Source organism: Daphnia carinata, chromosome 9, assembly GCF_022539665.2.
Source record: "Daphnia carinata strain CSIRO-1 chromosome 9, CSIRO_AGI_Dcar_HiC_V3, whole genome shotgun sequence".
NCBI classification, from domain to species: Eukaryota; Metazoa; Arthropoda; class Branchiopoda; order Diplostraca; family Daphniidae; genus Daphnia; species Daphnia carinata.
Window position 1 is genome coordinate 2314216 of NC_081339.1, and position 18089 is coordinate 2332304.

At 40.1% G+C, this 18089-nt stretch overlaps 1 protein-coding gene across 3 annotated transcripts; it reads right to left on the minus strand.

Moving 5' to 3' along the window:
- Positions 1 to 12102: 12102 nt before the first annotated feature.
- LOC130689198 (fibroblast growth factor receptor-like 1) lies at positions 12103 to 15020 on the minus strand. Of its 3 annotated transcripts, none has more exons than XM_057512228.2 (9): positions 14735 to 15020; positions 14461 to 14600; positions 14219 to 14346; positions 13982 to 14138; positions 13702 to 13889; positions 13444 to 13621; positions 13166 to 13369; positions 12842 to 13000; positions 12103 to 12727 (listed from the first exon to the last, which is right to left on the minus strand). In XM_057512228.2, the coding sequence occupies exons 2-9, from the start codon at positions 14537 to 14539 to the stop codon at positions 12225 to 12227; spliced, it is 1596 nt and encodes a 531-aa protein (XP_057368211.1). In that variant the 5' UTR covers positions 14540 to 14600; positions 14735 to 15020; the 3' UTR covers positions 12103 to 12224. The 3 variants fall into 3 exon arrangements, with proteins under 3 accessions (XP_057368211.1, XP_057368207.1, XP_057368208.1); XM_057512224.2 differs by having other exon boundaries at positions 13702 to 13892; XM_057512225.2 differs by having other exon boundaries at positions 13702 to 13892; positions 14461 to 15020.
- Between the last annotated feature and the right edge of the window lie 3069 nt (positions 15021 to 18089).

Sequence of the window (18089 nt, forward strand, 5' to 3'; positions counted from 1 at the left end):
TCTCCCAAGCATCCAATCGATAATTTTAATTGAACGCGGGGATCTTGAGATCGCCGGAAAAAAAAAAAAAACAATAAAGAGACATCCGATGCGGAATAAGCGCCTTGTTTTCGAATGTCCGGTCTTTATAGATACGTATTATAATATTACTATATATATATATATATATATATATATGTGGACGTGTGGAAAGGATGTACGTAAGGGGTATATCGTTGGATGAAAGAGAGAGAGAGACACGGTTTATATTCGATTGCATTTGACGTAGGGGGGAGAGGGATGATGATGAGCAGGAGGAGGGAAGCTTAGAACCGCCTGACTTGATATCTCTATTTAGATTAGGCCAATGATTTCAACTCCTCGTTTCTCAACGGTTGCCTTCTTCCTAGTTATGTTTCCTCTACCGTGTGTGTGTGCGTGTTGGTGCTGCGCACACCACACACACACCCCCCCCCCCTCCCCCCTTGATTTTTTTTTTTTTTTTCATTTGAACGCTCGTTGCCCTGTTTCTCTGTCCCGTCTCGATAGCCGAAAGAGAAGCATTAGAGTTATTTCCTCTTCTCGTTTTCTCCGTCTGTAATCTGTTAGGATTGAGTTAGACAAGGCTCAGTCACGGCTCGCGTTCTCGGTCGCTCACTAGCTGTCAAATACATCCTCTTTTCTTTTTTCCGTTTTATTTTTTAAATTTTTTTTTATTTTCTCACAAAAACTTCGGCTGGGCGTCTCTTGTAAAGCTTTTTCCGTCAGCTCCCGAAGCCAACGAGATAAGAACGCGTCGTTGCCATCGCGACATCAAGCGTCGGTTTCTTTTTCTCTGAATTTATATATATATATATATATATATATGTATGCGTGTACATGAGAGGGACGTATACATAGTTGTGTGCCGGGCGTAGATAATTTGAATGGGAGGCAGGAAAAATATACGAATGTGTATTCATTGGGCTATATAACGGGCGTTGCTGTCGTGTACGCGATATCAGGCCGGTTGGGGATGTGAAACGATTGTAACGCTACGACGCCCGTAACCAAATTGGCGTGAAAATAGCTCACGAGTTAATGAGACAGCCTATCCAACAACAACAGAAAAAAAAAAGAGAGAGAGAGAGAGAAAGGGAGGATCTATATCAGTGCATTTTTTATTTTCAGAGCTATCAATCACCGTACTTCTATCCTCGTTTCGTGAATCTGATAGCTTTTATTCCTTATAATCGAATCGTTTTACAAGAGAAGCACAACAACAACGAAATACGTATATATATATATATATATATATAAAAAAAGGGCTCAGCTTTTTGTCTTGATCCGTAAGTCTCGTATAGCGAGAGTCATTAGCGACATGGGAGGGCCCCCGATTGAAGGCAAACACACCTGGTCTTCCTTATTATAAAGGGCGCGGTCATGGCAACTGATCCGATATATTTATAAGGTCCCCTCTCTCTCTCTCTCTCTCTCTCCCTTATTTTTTTTTTTTTTCGAATCATGTTTTAGGATGGAGAACCCCCCAGCACATACGTACAGCTCATTAGTGCATGGGGCTGTTTTTCTCGTCTTTGCCACACACACACGGAAGTCTATTGCATTGTGCTTTATAGTTAAGAGAGCACGACTCTATATGTGATCAGAAGCTTCGTAGGCTCCGGAGCAACAAACAACGCCCCCTTTTTTTTTTTTTTTATATATTTTTATTTTTTTTTTTTTTTTATCCGGTTGATCAGATTCTTTTAATACGGTGCCAGAAGGGTATAAAGAAAGGGTGGAAGTCCAGCATCCCGTGGAAATAAAAAAAAAAAAAAAAAAGAGGGTTTCTTGTGTTTGTTGATTCCTCCTGAAAATGGAAAAAAGAAAAGGCCACCAAAGGAATAACCATCAAAGTCTAAGGGTTTACAAGAAGAAGAAAGAAATCTTGGAACAGGGAGATGAGCCTACGCGCACAGGGTGAGCAGCCCCTCTCAATGAAGAGAGGGGATTTAAGGTCACTAAACTACACAGAAAAAAAAAAAAAAAAAAAAAAGAAATAGGGAAATGTGTGCAGGAGAGAGAGGTTTGACATTCTGTATTGTGTGAAATGTGAATGCCTGTTTTTCCCCAAGTAAAGAATGTCCCCCTTATCTTTGTCCCTCCACCTTCATCGGGGGCAAGCTGGAAGAAGACTCGGAAGAATATGGCCAAAAACTAGAGGGGGGGGGGGGTTCTTGGAAGTCTATGGAAACACAAAGATGATGGAAAGAAAAAAAAAAAAAAAAAAGGTTTCTTATATTTCTTAGAGAGGTGGGGGGGTTGTTCTCGTGTTCTAAATGATTATACGCCAACAATAACAGTAGAAGGTTCCTCGTTAGTTGGGTCTCCCTCTTCCCATCTTTTCGCGAAGAAAAACGTTTTAATGATCATATTACCCTTGGTAATGACTCGTCTGAAATGTGAGCAAACATGTCAGAGGATATGAAGTGCGACGGAAGCGCGTCCAAACTACACAAATTGTGTGGGAAAGATTCGATATATAGATCGAACGGAGTAGGAAAAAGGGGGGGGGGGGAACCAATGCCGAGTTTACACACACACAGCCCGTGTCACAAGCAGATGTCGTGTTCTTTTTTCTTGACCGAAATAAATGCGGATTACAACCCGGTGTGTACCGCAGGAGTATTCAATTAGACGTCATCATCAGCAATGGCTTTTGATTTCCCCATTTAGACACGGGTAGTGAATAGACAAGGACCCCATCTAACTGTAATAGGCCTGTCAGATTAAGATGCATTTCCTCTGTGTGGGTTTAGAAAAAGAGACGAGGAAAGAAAAAGAAGCCTCTTCGTTCTATTTATAAATAAGTATATATATATATATTGATGTTGGTATGAGGAAAAGAGAAAGAAAACGCTGTCGAATGATTGGAATCGGGCATTTCGTCGAGTGTTTGGTTTTTTTAAATTTTTTTAGCCCTCGTTTTCTTTTTCTTTTTTATCGGCCGGACCATCTTCCATAAACATAAACGGAGTGTGTCCATTTTGAAAAGAAATTCATGTGTCTACATCACTGTGCATCACTCTCGGAACAACTATACAACTCTTAACAACAGCTCTCTTCGTCTGATTTTTATAGTCCCATTCTTTTTCCTTTTCGAAAAATAGGCATTGCTTTCTTTAAAAAAAAAAAAAAATAAAATAGATTGGACTGGGGCAATCGACGACAACGTGCCATCGTCCCGAAAATGGTGAGCCTGATCATCTATATTCGAGTTGATCATGACAAACACTCTCACAGTCGACACCCTTTTTTTTTTTTTTTTTTTACATAAAGTCCAGATAGGTCCAAGGGAAGCTCATCAAGTCGATTATCGATAGAAGACGCACAAGCCCCGTCAGGCCCAGTCACCAGTATAGATATATATGGGGGGGGGGGAGGTGAGAGATAGATATTATTATTGTTATTATTATTTTTATAGCTCGGCGAGATGTTTCCTCTCCACTTGGCTGAGGAAAAAAGAAAAAAAAAAAAATAGATCCAAAAAGACAATAATAACAAAAGTCCAGTTTGGGGTGCTGGGCGCGATTGAATTAGAAAGCCATCCCTAAAAAGAAAAAAGAAAAAGAAAAACATTATACGACGATCATAAACCACAGAAGAAGAGGCAAGAAAAAGACATAAAAACAAAAAGGGGTAAAAACAAAAAGAAGCGGAATCGTAAAAAAGAAAGAAAAAAAAAAAAGTAGGAAGAAAACGATAGAAAAACACAAAGAAATCAAGTCACATAATAAGAGAATATGCAGCATCATAAATTATGGATGAGATGACATTCTGGAGAAGAAACAAAAAAAGGGAGCTGATTGAATGGTCAATGATTTGTTCTTTCCTTTTTATTTGCATTTTCGACTAATTGTGATTGGATGGACTGCATTGCTGGAACACCAGAAGTAAAAAAAAAAAAACAACAACAAACAAACATGAAAAAAAAACAAAGGAAATGACGATGTCATCAAGCCAAAGCTGATAGACTTGGTCGCATTTCATCAGCAAAAACAAAATCTGCCAGTTGGGGAAATGATGATCGATGCAAATGCTGCAACGTGCGCTCGTGTAGACCCTCCCAATTTTCTTGGGCACTGCTGCGATGTGCATAATCATCTAAAAAAAAAAGAAGAGAAGAAGAAGACTCGTAAAAAGATGGATGCTGTATGTTACTTTCCTCTGTCTATTTCCTTCTTTCATCCATTATTCATTTGAAAACAAAAAAAAAAAAAAAAAAGAAAGAATGGATAAATAATTCACCAGCTCCCGCCGAGCGTGGAGCCGCTCTTTTACACGAAACCGAGAGCAAAACAACGGCGACAGCCAAAGGTTCGAGTCCAACCCAAGCCCAACTTTTTTTTTCAGGTGTTATCCACCTTTTTCTTTAAAAATTTTTTTTTTTTTAACCTCGTCTCGCGATCTAAACGCAGGTGTGAAAGTTCGAATGGCGTGTATTGTATTCCACAGTTGCCGAATATATACGCTCCGAAGGCTCTCTGTTGGAAATGTTGTTTATATTCATAATGTTTTCCTCTTCTTCCCCCGACCCAACCAAAAAAAAAAAAAAAATTGGATGATAGGATCTGTCGGGTACAATTTCCTTTTTAAATGCAATGTAGACAAGTGTGCCTATATATATATATATATATACCACCAGCATTGTGCCGTCATTAGCATATACGTCCTAAAAGAATAACTGAATAAGTAACATGTAACAAGGTAAGCTGCATGTTCTCTACTATTTTAATGTATGCTAATAAAAAAAAAAAAATATCGAATTCGTATCATCTGCTGTTTGAATTTTTTTATTTATTTTTTTTTTTTTGTTATATAAAAGCTGCGATGGTCAATGCCAAACCGGAACGATAGAGGAAAAAGGCATGCACCTTTCGTGATGTTTCCTTTCAGCCGGTTAGTTTCAAAATGAGGGGCTGCATTTTTTTGTTTCCGATTCGTAAATGCGATATAACGTGTCTCGTTTAAATAGTACTAGAATTAGTTTAACACATGTACGTACATGAGCTGAAATGAGCAGTTATTTCCCTTTTTCTCTCCTACGCCCTCAACACTTCCCTCCCTGGGTGGCCGGAAGTGGCGCAATCAACGGAAAGGGAGAACATTGGGGATGTACGTGTGAGGTGGTAGGAGCGACCACAACTAGCGCACCTTACCTGTGTGAAAAAAAAAAATTAATAAAAAAAAAAAAAACAATTCATCCGCTCATTTTTAATTATTAATGATAGCCCCGAAAAGAATGGACGTTAAAAAACAAAAGGGTGAGGTTGGGAGGGGGGGGGGGCAGAAACGAAAGGCACCCCTCACGTTAATTGAATTAAGGAACTGACCTGGGAGCGGGGGGGGGGGTGGGGGCCACTGTTGACGTAGTATAGCGGATAAACTCGGTCAACGTTGTATAACGATGTGTGTCAAACTCTCGCCCGCATTTTCTTTTTCCATAATACGAAGCCGTATGTGTATGTAATATACGGAATAGAGGCTTGTATGAATAAACAATGAGCTTCATAATCTGTCCATCCGGAATCACGAAACTTTTTAGGGCAGATGTTTGTTTTGTTTGTTTTGTTTTTTTGATGAAAAATAAAAGAATGGATGGGTCGTGAGTTTGTTTCAATTCGTTGTCCTTTATTTTGTTTTTTTTTTTTTAAATCGGCAGTTAGACATTGTACGCATCTGTTGTAAAGAAAAATCAAATAAAAACAGTTTCTCTAAGCGTGTTGATTAATGGACTGGCTATAAACAGGGCGGAAGGTTTTTTTCCTTTTCTAACGGCTCAATTCAGTCCGAGGGTCGTTCTAATCAAACACTCTTTTCCTTTAGCCGTTCCTCTTTTTTTTATCCATTTTGGTTTGTTTATCAGCGATTCACGACTAGAAAAAAAAAAAAAAACAAATCGAGTTTATTTCTCATCAATTCTTTTTAAATTGATTTAAAAAAAAAAAAAGCAAATTTCATTTAGAAATCAAATAAAAAATGGTGTGCTTCATATAAACTGAACTCTCCAACTTCTACGGTCTTCAACATTGAAACAAAATGCTCGAACGGGTTGATATTTTAAACACGAAAAACGAGGAATTGTTTGAAGACATAAGGAAACTCTATACAAGTTCAGACGTATTTAATAACCCCCCCCCCCCCTTCTCCGTGAAATCTTGTTTCAAAGTTCGTTGTTTTCACAGTTCTCTAACTATAACTTACAGGCTACTATATAAACCTCCATGGAAGAAAAGAAAAAAAAAAAATGGTTTGAGCCTGTCCATGTCAACCTTTTCTTTTTCCCTCGTTGTTATGTTTTTTTTTTTTTTTTTATCTATATGCTTTATGACTGCACGGTAGACATAGAAAGAGACCCACGTGTGTTCCATACGCACCGTGTGTGGGATAATATAGCAATGGGTGAAACCAATCAGAGTCTCTATTTTTTTCTTTTTGTGCTGCGTTAGGCACACAAGTCAAAGCAATTCGAGTCGTGTTTATATATATACGTATATATACCAACAAGTTCAGGGGTTTGTTTTTTTTTTTTTTTCTTATATAATACATTTCCCCCTCTCTCTCTCTCTCTCGAGTTCCGGGCCCTTATCAAGATGTCGTTCGTCTTTCTCTACCAGGAGAACGTGCTGTGTTTGTTTTTTTTTCTTTTTGGCTTCGTTTTTTTTTTTTTTTTTTTATATTCTTTGATGCTTGCCCGTCGATTACACCTAGAAAACAGTAAAAAGAAAAGGAGAAGACGAACGAAGAAAGAAAAAAAAGAAAAAAAAAAAAAAAAAGGAGGAATAAAAATGTTTATTAGGAGAGCGTCAAGGAGAAAACGACAGTTGGGCCGGATCTTTATCCCGTCAAGACGTAAAGGGGCCCGTATAGAATGAAACAACATTTACGGGAACACGCTGCCAAAAAGGCCGTGTATATACTGCGTATATTACATATCCATTCGAATCGTATTATAGTATATGTACATATATATATATACACAGTTTACGTGTAGATGCGATAGCAGTAACAATAGAGCCCCCAGACTTTTATCGGAAGAAGACGGTAAGGCTGGGTGGTAAAGGACAACCTTTAAAAAAAAAAAAAAAAAAAAAAGGAGGAAAAGATTATAGAGGTAGGGCATTTTTATTGCTTCTCCATCGTTCGATCGTTTTCGCCAAAAAATCGAAACAACGTTATCCTCTTTTTTTTTTTTTTAAATGCATTTTCGCGCTAATGCCGTCTGATTCATCTGATATCTTTTAAAAAAAAAAGAGAGAGAGAGAGTTAGAAATGTTTCTTTGATATCAAAGGATGAACATCTAATGACGCGCATTGGTGGGAGTGCGGAGAAGTGATAGAAATCAGACGGGAGGGGGAGGGTTTTCAGTTTGCAACTGTTGAAAATGTGAAAAGCATAACATTGTATTCGTTTTTTTTTTTTAAAGGTGGTAGAGCGCAAACAATAAGGCTCGGTTTCGGTTTACACTTCGGAAGTGGCAGCCACCCTCTTCTTCTTCTGCTGGATAACCATTGGCAACTGTGTCTCTAAAGGGCCGTTGATGAAATAGAAAGAGGGGGGTTCGAGAGAAAAAGAATAACTGAAAAGGGAGAGAAAAAAAAAAGCATCCACTTGCACACACGAACCTTATTGTATATACATTGTATAGGAGGGGTGTGTTTCTGAACGTGACCAGCTCTCTATTGAATGCCTCATATTTCAGCCCACATGCAGCGGCCTCGCATTGGATGAGCTGGGGAAAGCCCGACGCGTTAACCCAGAATGTAACGAGTATTAAACTAGAAAATGAGTGCGCACAATCATCTGATATGATTGAAGTAGTCAATCTAAACTCGTCTCTGTGTTTCGTAGGCCCCCAAACATCGCTGACATCCGTCCAACAAATTGAGTAGGAAGAAAAGATCGAAACGATGTGTTTTATGAAACCACAACAGCTTTTGAAAATGCTTGACTTCTACATTGTAATTCGAATTTTTAAAGCGTACCGAGAGTTATGTGGATGATTGTAGCGCAAGAGAAGAGGTCATTACGAGGTCATTTCGTCTCACTTTTTTTTTAAGGAACGTAATACGCCGCCACCTCCGGCCGGCAGTCTCAACATTTTGAATGATGGATGGTGAAGCATGATACGGTTCAACATTTCCTTTTTGTATTTCTATACATAGAACTGCATAAGATAAAAAGAAAAAGAAAAATGTTTTTTTTTTTTTTCTTCTCCCCACACACTCAATATTTGAAACCCCGTGAAGTTGAAGTGGAGAGAAGAAAAAATATTCAGGGTGTTGATAACGACCCCCGGATGATTAGATGAACGAGACATTGGAAACCGACTCGTTTCGTCAAGAGTTTTTTTTTTTTTTTTTTTTTTTTTTTTTTCTTCGTTTCTTTAAATGCACAACCCTCTACTTTAAATATAAATAAATATGAAGATCTCGAGGACTACCAGACGCCATTTTTTTGTTTAACTCTAAAAAAAAAAAAAAAAATACGAGGGTATAAACAACACACAAGAAAATGGTTAACGAGGGGAAAAATATGATTGTTATCGACGTGTACACATGTACTAGAAAACGCTCTCATTTTTTTAAAGAGGGTTGGATGGTTTTTTTTTTGTTTGTTTGCTTTATTCGAATTCCTCATTTTCCCTCTGTGTGTTATCCGATACACGAGCAAACTAAACGGGGCACCCACATCCATTAGTACACAGAGGGTTTTCCAGCATTTCTTCTTTCTTCTTTTGAATACTCACGAGGAGCTGCAAAACTCCGTGAGCGCCGTGACTTTTAAGGATTTACGATCGAGTTAACAGATTTGTCACCGACGGAGCGTGGCTGTGAGCTGCTGTTGCCCTTCATTGCCCCAAGAGGTTGGCCAGACGTTTCACCAGTGCAGCAGCCTCAATGAAATTTCTAAATGTCGGACGCGTATACGTATACACTGCGGGCTGTGCTCACCTTAACAGACGCACGTCGCTCTTTAGTTTTAAAAACAACAACAGAGAAAAAGAAAAAGGGGGCAGGGGGGGGGTATCTATACAAGCATAGGACATCCATCGAACTATTGGGTTTGGGAGGGAATAGAGAGGGACAGTGAGGTACAGCGATGAGTTCTCACCGTGGCTTTGGCTTTCGAATGCAAAATATTCAGCAGCTCTCTCTTCTTCTTCTTCTTCTTCTTATATTCATACGACTTCTTTTTCCCCACCGTCATCAATACGAAAGAATGTCTCTCTCTCTCTCTCTTTTTCCAAACGTTTCCATCTTTGGCCTGCTTAGCTGACTGCTGGAAATATCCGGCATTTTTCCACACATCTTTTTTTTTTGTAAGGTTTTTTTTTTTTTTTCCGTCTTCATCGTGTGGCCTCATATTTTCCCTTTTTTTTTCATTTGTGATTTATTCATTATTTACGGCCGTAGACAATCCAGAGTTGTGCCGTGTCATTCTCCACCATTCCGCCGACGTCATTCTCTTCTTCTTTCACTTCCATATATATTTTTTTTTTTCTTCTTTGTTCATTTTTTTTTTTTTCCTTATTTTTCTACCCCATTCTTTTTTTTTTTTATTTATATTTCTAACTTAAACTTTGCGCTGCCTACTCGTCCCGTATACGAAAACAACAAATATGTCGACAATTCAGTTATTGTGCCTTGCGTGTTGCATCGGAGCGCACGCGTTTCGAAGGGGGGGAGGGGGGATGCGCGTCGGTTATTTCGACAAAAACATCTGGCGCGTTGCGTCGTATTTTATTTTATTTTTTTTTTTTCTTCTTCTAGTGCCGGATGAATCAGCCAGAACATTCATCCGGCCCCGACGTGAAAATGGTCTTGTAGTTGCCGACATCTTCATCATCTTTTCTTTTTTTTTTTTTTTTTTTTTTTTTTTATATTATTTGTATTGTTATTAGTAACGTTTTCATTCTTTGATGGCCGTCATGTCGTGCAGATTTATTTTCGCCACTTTCATCTTATCGCTCGTCATTTGTTTTTTGTTTTGTTTTTATCCCAACCCGCCATCATGTTCTATGATTTCCCGGCACAGCCGGCCTTTTTTTTTTTTTTTTTTGAAAATAAAAGTTTGGACGCTCTTCAAAAAAAAAAAATAAATAAAAATAAAAATTACGATCTTATATGCCCGTCTGCGTGTTTCAGACGTTTCTCTAATGGGGCGCCTTGAATTGCCGTTCGGTTATTATGGTAGTTATTACGAACGGCGGCTGTGTGGGAGAGGAGAGAGAGAGAGAAGGGGGGGCGGGAGGGAGTGTATGGTTTATGAAAAAGATCGATAAAAATTGGGGAATCTGCGATAAATTTCGTTGTCGACTATGTTAGGGTTTTGAAGAGAGCGAGACATTGCGGCGTGTACTTTTCGAACGTGTGTAACAGACGAATTGATCATTCATCACATCGGCCCCCCCCTCTCCTCCGCTGTTCTTAGAGGGCCGTTTGGTAAGAGTGCTCACGATCCATTAGCGGCGTCATCCATTCACCGACACGACGCAGTCGGAACCGAAAACGGCCGCCGCCGTTGAAGCAAAAAAAAAAAAAAAAATAATAATAATTTGTTTAAAAAATAAAAATAAAAATGACCGTGTGTTCCAGCCGCCCACACAACGTACCACCACCCCACAGAAAATATATGAATAAAAGATGGTGGTGATTTTCTTATTTTTATTTGAAATGTATTTTATTTTATTTTATTTTTTTTAAAATATATTTTCAGGGTAGATCTTAGATTTATTTGTTTGGGCTCTGATATGTTCACACCAGCCCGTTTCCCATGAAGCACTCCACCCTGTTTTTTTTTTTTTCCTTGTGTGCATGTTCGGCTCTTTTGAATGTGCGCAGTGAGAGAAGAGAAGGAAAAAAAAAAGGGAAAATAGAAGGACCTAATGTTTGCATCTTTCGATCGCATTTCCCCCCGATGATGAAAAGACACATTCATCACCTTATTCACCTCCCGTCACCTGACACATGTCCCTTCTTTATTTTCTTCTTCTTCATCCAAATGATACGTACATGTTGTTGCTCTCTCATTATTTCATCTTTTCCTCCCCCTCTGCCCTGACGTCGTTTGGGGATACAGTACACACTTTCGATGTTGTGTGCGCCCTGCTCTTCTCCCCCTCTCGTTCTTTTGTTGATTAGCAAATCGTCAACATCATCGATCATCCTATCACGTGACCATCTGGTCAAACGTTCCAGCCAGGTCTCCAACAAAAAAAAAAAAGAAAAAAAGTACGAGGGGAAAAGCTTTGGAAAAAGAAGAAGAAGAGGGTCCCCTGTTGTACCTCGAGGAACGATAAAGAGCCCAAAAAGAGAGAGAGAGAGAGAGAGAGAGAGGAAACCTAAGAAATGAGAGATGATGACATAGTCAAACTGTTGTATCGAAGTACAACTCTGTCTAGGTGACGTACGTTGATAGGGAGGGGAAAAGAAGTGAAAGATGATGATGATGTTGACAATTCCTTTTTTTTTTTTATTTCCAAGCGCAGAAAAAAAAAAAAACCGGTCCGCCGCAGAGAGAAGTGAGAAAAAGATTGAAATCGTTCAGAGTTTTATTTTAAGGAAGAAATCAGTTAAATCTACCTATGTGACTTTAATGTCCTTTTTCTTTTTTCTTTTTTTTCCTTATTCTCCTCCTTTATTCCAATCAATAGAGCATCGTTAGTATTCAATCAGCTTCGTTGTGTTACGTAGCGAAATAATAAAAAAAAAAAAGAGTGTACTGGCATTACTACCCCGCAAATAGCAAAAGAAAAGCGGATGCGCTAACAATTGCGTCCCCCCCCCCATCCGAAGATAATGCCGTCATAGTCAAAGACACTCCAACACGTTGAATAATTTTTTTCCTTACGGAGGGTCTCGCAGTGTCGAAAAAAACGAAATATATATTTAATAATAATTATTCGTTTTTTAAATACGATGTGTATATGTTTATCGAAATAAAGACGCAAGGTCTCTATTAACTTGCGTGTGTATTTATTATTATTATTATTATTTTTGATTTTACGCTTTTCTTGGGCCATCAATAAGGAAAATGGGCAGACGCCAGGCAAAGGGTCGCGTGTCGATTATTCATTGATGGTCGATTGGGGGAAGGAAGTTCGACGGACGCGGATTGAGTTACGATTTTTGGTCAACTTGCCTTAGGCATTTTCTTTAAATTGGATTGGTTTTTTTTTTTTTTTTTTTTTTTTTTTATTCTTTTAGATGATCAGCGATGACGAAGTGTTTCGCTGCTGTTCCAGCTGATGATGACGATGTGTTTGGAAATAATAATTGGGCTGGAGGTCGTCCGCTTTCAGGCCGCGACAGTCCATCTCCACGCCCGTGCGCTTAGTGGCGGGAGGCGAGCCGACAACGAGACCCGTGTCCGCCTCCTCGTTAAGGTGATGGCACCCCGCGCCGCTCGTTAGCGCTTGCCGGCTGTGACAACTACCGTGACCGCTACCACCTCGACCACCAAACGTCGTCTCAGTTGTTGTTTGCATCGCTTGTTGTTGTTGTTGGTGTTCTTGTTGTTGCTCCGGGCTGATGAAACCGTGGCTCCAGCCGGTGGCCAACGCCGCCAACTCGGCCAAACGTCTCCGTTTTTCGCGCCTCCGCATCCAGCAGACAAACGCGCACGCGATGCTCAACAAAAGGATGGAAGGCAGGGCCACCATGATCGATATCGGCACCGATTTAGACTCTTTCGATGTTTCATAATCTTTTGTGAAATGCACACAAATTGAAAAGGATGAAATACACGTCCGCACGTCATTGGTTTTTGTTTTCAAAAGGCGATCAGTTCGAAAGACGTAGGTTGGCTAATTGGACTTACTGGGTTTGACGTTCAGGTAAGTCCTTTCAATGCTGTAGCCGTAACGGTTCTTGCCGAGGCAGAGGTAGAGGCCAGCGTCGTTTTCACTTAGCGGATCGAGTTGTAAGGTTTTCAAATAGGAACCGTCTTCCTTGCGCATCAGTTCGTCTCCTTCCAGTTCTATAAAACAAAAAAACAAAAAAAAACAAACAAAAAATAGCAAATCTGCTTACGCTAAACGGCTCGTGCGCGGGTGCATTTCAATGCACTCGAACGATTTCAAATCTCTTTTTGAACGCCGATAGACGTTGAAAATAAAATAAAAGGGAGAAAATCTTTCCATACTGTGGTAGTGATCCTCTCCAACGACCAATGACGTGTCAGGCTGGAGGCTCAAGTCAGTGCGGAGGGAACGGGCCGGAAGCCTTTTCAGCCATTCGACTTCCGGAAGGGACGAGCTGCGCACCCAACAGTGAAATTTCGCCCTTCCACCTCTGAACTCTGTCACGTTGGCCGGGTGGACTTCGCTCATGTCGTCGACAGCTGAATCTGGGACGTCCGACCATCTTTTTCTTTGATAATTGATAATTGGCTTAGAATTTCAGTTTCAACGTCTCGTTTACCTAAGACTGAAACGACGAACGTCGTTTGCATTTGGCCTTTCAAGCCCAGCGCCAAGCACGTGTAATTGGCGGACGTGGCCGGTCCGGCTCTTCGGATGGCCAACGTTAAGCGCGATGCCGTTCTCCAACTCGTTTCGTCCGCTTGGTTCTGCTGCGATCGTTTGTACACAACACCGTCCTTCATTTTAATATTTAAAAAACAAAACAAAAAAAACACATCATTCGTTTGAAATGAGTTGAATGTAACGATGATTTTACCTTGAGCCAAATAAGATCCGGATATGGATAGCCGGAGACGCTGCAATGGATGTCGAGTGAACTGCCGGCTGTGATGCGCACTTGTCTCGGTTGACGGAGCGTCTCCTCTGTGAAACTCAATCCTTCGATCAATAAGTCGTTGGGACTGTTTTCAATATCTGCGACGGTTGTCGACTCTGTTCGTGGATCTGCTAGACGTTGCGAACAGCAACCGTTTGCGTCACGTAATTGCGCGGAAAGCAAATGAAAAAGAGGACCCTCCATTTTTTTTTTTTTTTACCTGTGACGATCAATTGAATTCCAGCTCTTTGGCTTCCGAAGCCGTTGGTAGCGATGCAAACGTAGACGCCAGCGTCTTCCGGTTCGACATCTTCGATAATCAAATGCGCTCCTTTCGTCTCCAATCGTATCATCATCACAGGCAGCGACTCGTTGTCCTTGTTTCAAATCAAAAATGGGTTCGTATACAAATCACACATCTTTTGCACGCGTGCTGATTGAAAATCGGACGTTTTACCTTTAGCCAACTGAAAAAGAGGCCAGCTGAATCGCCAGATTGCTGATGAACGGGACACGACATCTGAACGCGATCCATCACGTTAGCGCGAATGATTGCGCGATAATCCGCCCGTATCTTTGGCGGCGCTGTGGCGGGAGGGGGGGGGGGGAACGAATTTTATATTTTTGTTCTTTTTTTTTTTTTTTTTTTTTTACACGTCACAACGTTTGATGCGGTTGAAATAAAAAAAAATAAAATACCTCCAGCCAAGACGGCGCTCGTAGACAACAGACACCCGATGAAGCAGAAAACGCCTAGAGGCTGCATCAATGATTTCATCGTTGCCTTTCCTCCGATGATCGTCTTTTTGAAGTTGCAATAGACACGCAGAATAAAGTGGCTTTTGAAAGAACAAAGTCAAAAAAGAAAAGAGACGTCAAAGATGATGACACAAATCGTGCGGCACCTTTCGTCTCTTTTTTTTGTTCAAAATGTTAATCACACACAGACACACCAGACACTTTGGTGACTCACCGACAAACTGGTTCGCCCTCCCCCCTTATCTGTTTCTTATTTTGTAAATGCTCCGGTGATGATGTCTGCAAGTCAGGGACGGCACGTTAATTGATCATCAAGCGCGCGATTTGCAGATGATGATGGAAATGACGTGATGGCGGGGAAGATGCGATGATGAATGGCGTTCATCTCACGGCTGACGAACCGTCAGTGACTGCACCGATGATTGCGTCCTATCCTTTTGTGAATCAGTGACGAGGATTAGACATCTTGCACCAACGAAGAACGCGGAGCTAGAGAGTCCAGAGAAGGAAAAAAAAAAATAAAGTCCAACTGATTTTGTTCCACAACCACAAAAGAGGAGAAGCTCTGCCCGATGTTTTGACTTCGTTCTTCCCACTTCCAATCTAAACTGTTTAAAAATGTGTATCACGGACCGAGAGTAAGAGAACAGCAACACATTTTTTGTACACAGTGTCTCTGGCTTTTCTTTTTTTGTTTACATTAACAATCAACTAGGAAAGGGGGGGGGGGCTCCTTTTGGCCGGTAACCGAATCCAGGAGAAGGGCACGTTCCTTCGCTTCTCTACACAGACACACGCACACAGCGTTAAACAACAATAACAGAGCGAAGCAGGAACGCCACGATGGATGGAGGCCAGTTCAACAGATCTCTGTCCAATTTCGACCAACAGCTCGAGCAGATCGCAGCCGAAGCCAAACCTGTGGCTCGCAAAGTCAGTTGGAACACCGTCGCCATTGGTTTATACGCTACGTACACACACAAGCATAACATATACACATAAGCGATACTTATATTTACAGTTTGCACGTGCCAGCTATTAAAGCCGGCCCACCATGTTGTTACAAAAAAAAAAAAAATTCCATGTCCGGTACGACTAGTATTTTTAATTTTTTCAAATTTCCTCTAAGGATGTCTGAAATGTGTGATCGCTTCGTAATCCTTACCGGTAGATTGTGATGACAGGATGGCAGATAATCTGCACGCAAGTTTGGCACTAAAAACAGGTAAATTGGACTTGAACGCGAATTTAAATAGCCATCAGTTAGAATTTCGTTTATATTCTTTGAGAGTTGATTGATCGAACTTCGCAGGAAATTGATTTGTTCGATGTAACAGGTGTTCGCTAGTTCTTCTGCACGACAGTTTGTGTGTGAAAGACACATTGTTGGATAACGATCAAAGCTCCGCACCCTTAAAAAAAAACACCCAATCTATTCCTCGCTAGGAAGAAAAAAAAAGGAAAATTCTGATTGTTTTCTCTTTGATTTTTGTCTTTCCCCTTTGAATGTTTCTCCGCTTTTTCTTTTTACACTGAACTCGGAGCGAGAAAAAAAAAAAAAATCTCGGAAAAGATAAATAAATGAAGTTGCTTCTTTATAAATCATTGATAAGCATCAACAGCTGCAGTCGACGCTACTACACACCACTTGATTGATTGACTTTCAATCCATCTCTCTATATATAAATATAAAGAGGGTCCTATAGCCTTTCATGATTATGCAAATCGCCCGGTTCCGTAGATTACAAAGCGCGATTGAGAAACGTTAAACAAAACAAAACAAGGAAAAAAAAAAAAAAAAGAAAAAGAAAAATACGGGAGAAAAAAGAAACCTATCAATCTATAAGACACGATCACGCCAAGACTCTGGCACTCGCGTCTTGGCCGGCACTCCGTCATGCGATCACTATCGCCGACTGATGGAGAGAGTTCGCCCAAAATCGGAATGGATTTTTTGTTTTTTATTTTGTCTTTTTCTTTTTAAACAAAAAACTCTTATAGTCTTTCGGGTTTTTGTTTGTTTCGAATGCACGCAGACGACGAGCCAATCACACGCCACCACAACAAGCGTGGAATGTTGATCAATGACTATTTGACTTCTTTCATTTACATAATTGCGTAAAAAAAAAAAAAATCTTACGCAGTCTGCAAAGTAAGTAGAGGTTTCGCACGACGGGGGTGTTCTCAATTCGACAGGTTTTTTTTTTTTTTGTTTTTTTGGGTTGTACGAATGTCGGCAGGTTTCCACTTTTCCCGCGAATCGTCGGCAAATGCCATCTAAGGTTTGTCCCGTGACGACGTTTTTTTTTTCTTTCTTTTGGCAGCCCTCGATGAACGAGCAATTCGAAGCCATCCAGGTAAAGTTAGACACAAATTTTTTTTTTTAATCCCGGCATCAGAGCAATAAAAATAAAGAAGGGAAGGTGTTAGCCAGTCCGTGACCGGAGCGTGACCTGCCGGGGTGTTTTTCTTTTTCTTTTTTGTTTTTTTTTGTTTTTATTATTCGATTTCGTTCCGCCGTGATCAAAGCGTTTGTTGGCTCGGGGCTTTTGTTTTGTTTTTTAAGTTGTTTTTGATAAGAGCATTAGTACGCCCAACAAAGTATTTTTAATCGCCCATCTTTTTTTGTTGTTGTTTCGTTTGTTTCATTCCGTTAGTTTTTTGCGTTCTTCAACCTGTAATTATTTAAGTGCGTATGTCGAATGCAGTGTTTTTAACTGAAGCCCACACATTGTTACGAACACCTACAGACATCGTGGTATAAACGTAGTTGCTTTGAATTCTTTGCATGAAACTTCATTCTTAGCCAAACGTTACAAGGAAAACCGTTGTAAATGTAGGAGAATTTCACAGCATTTTTCTACGACTTCTGAAAGGAACGAAAATAACAGACTTTAACAAACACTTTCGTCTGTTAAAGAACAAAAAAAAAAATGGGATAAAGGAAGAAACTCGAAACAAAAACAACAGTTTCAAAGGGAAAAGACAAAGAGAAGTAAACAAGAAAGACGATACCCGAGAGCGATTGTGTCAACTTGATCGATCTACCAAACACGAAGACACAGGCATCGCGCGACAATGCCCGATCAATTTCTAACGATTGCTGGTGCAATTCTCACCATCGATTTTCTCTCCGTGTCAACCATAAATTTTTTTTCTTTTCTAAGATAAAAATTAATCTCTTACCTGGAGTTTGTGTCCCTTCCATCGTAGATTGTTCTGAGGTGTTCTTTTTCATCCTATTTCTTGCTGTTGGAGTTTGCTCGTTTCACTTATTTTTCTTTATCTGAGTTTAACTATCATTTCATCGGTCTTCTTGTGATTGCTAGTGTTGATGTTCTGTTCGAAAATGGCGATCGACACAGTGTGGAAGACAAATTCCTACGAAATGGATGGAGCAGATGAATGTTGATGTCAAACGCGTCAGCCATTTTCCTTTGTCTATCGACAACATTTTCCCTCTCATTTTATAACTGGCTTTCAACTCCAATCACTTTGCGAATTTTCATAAGTCAATTTAGCACGCATTTTTTTTTTCACAAGTCTTTTGTGTGTGTGTGTTCTTTCCA

Coding starts and splice junctions, on each gene's coding strand:
- LOC130689198 (XM_057512224.2), bottom strand. CDS start 14,539: ATGAAATCATTGATGCAGCCTCTAGGCGTTTTCTGCTTCATCGGGTGT. Junction 14,139..14,218: donor TCTTTTTCAGTTGGCTAAAG/GTAAAACGTCCG, acceptor ATTTGAAACAAG/GACAACGAGTCGCTGCCTGT. Junction 13,893..13,981: donor AATTCAATTGATCGTCACAG/GTAAAAAAAAAA, acceptor CGCAACGTCTAG/CAGATCCACGAACAGAGTCG.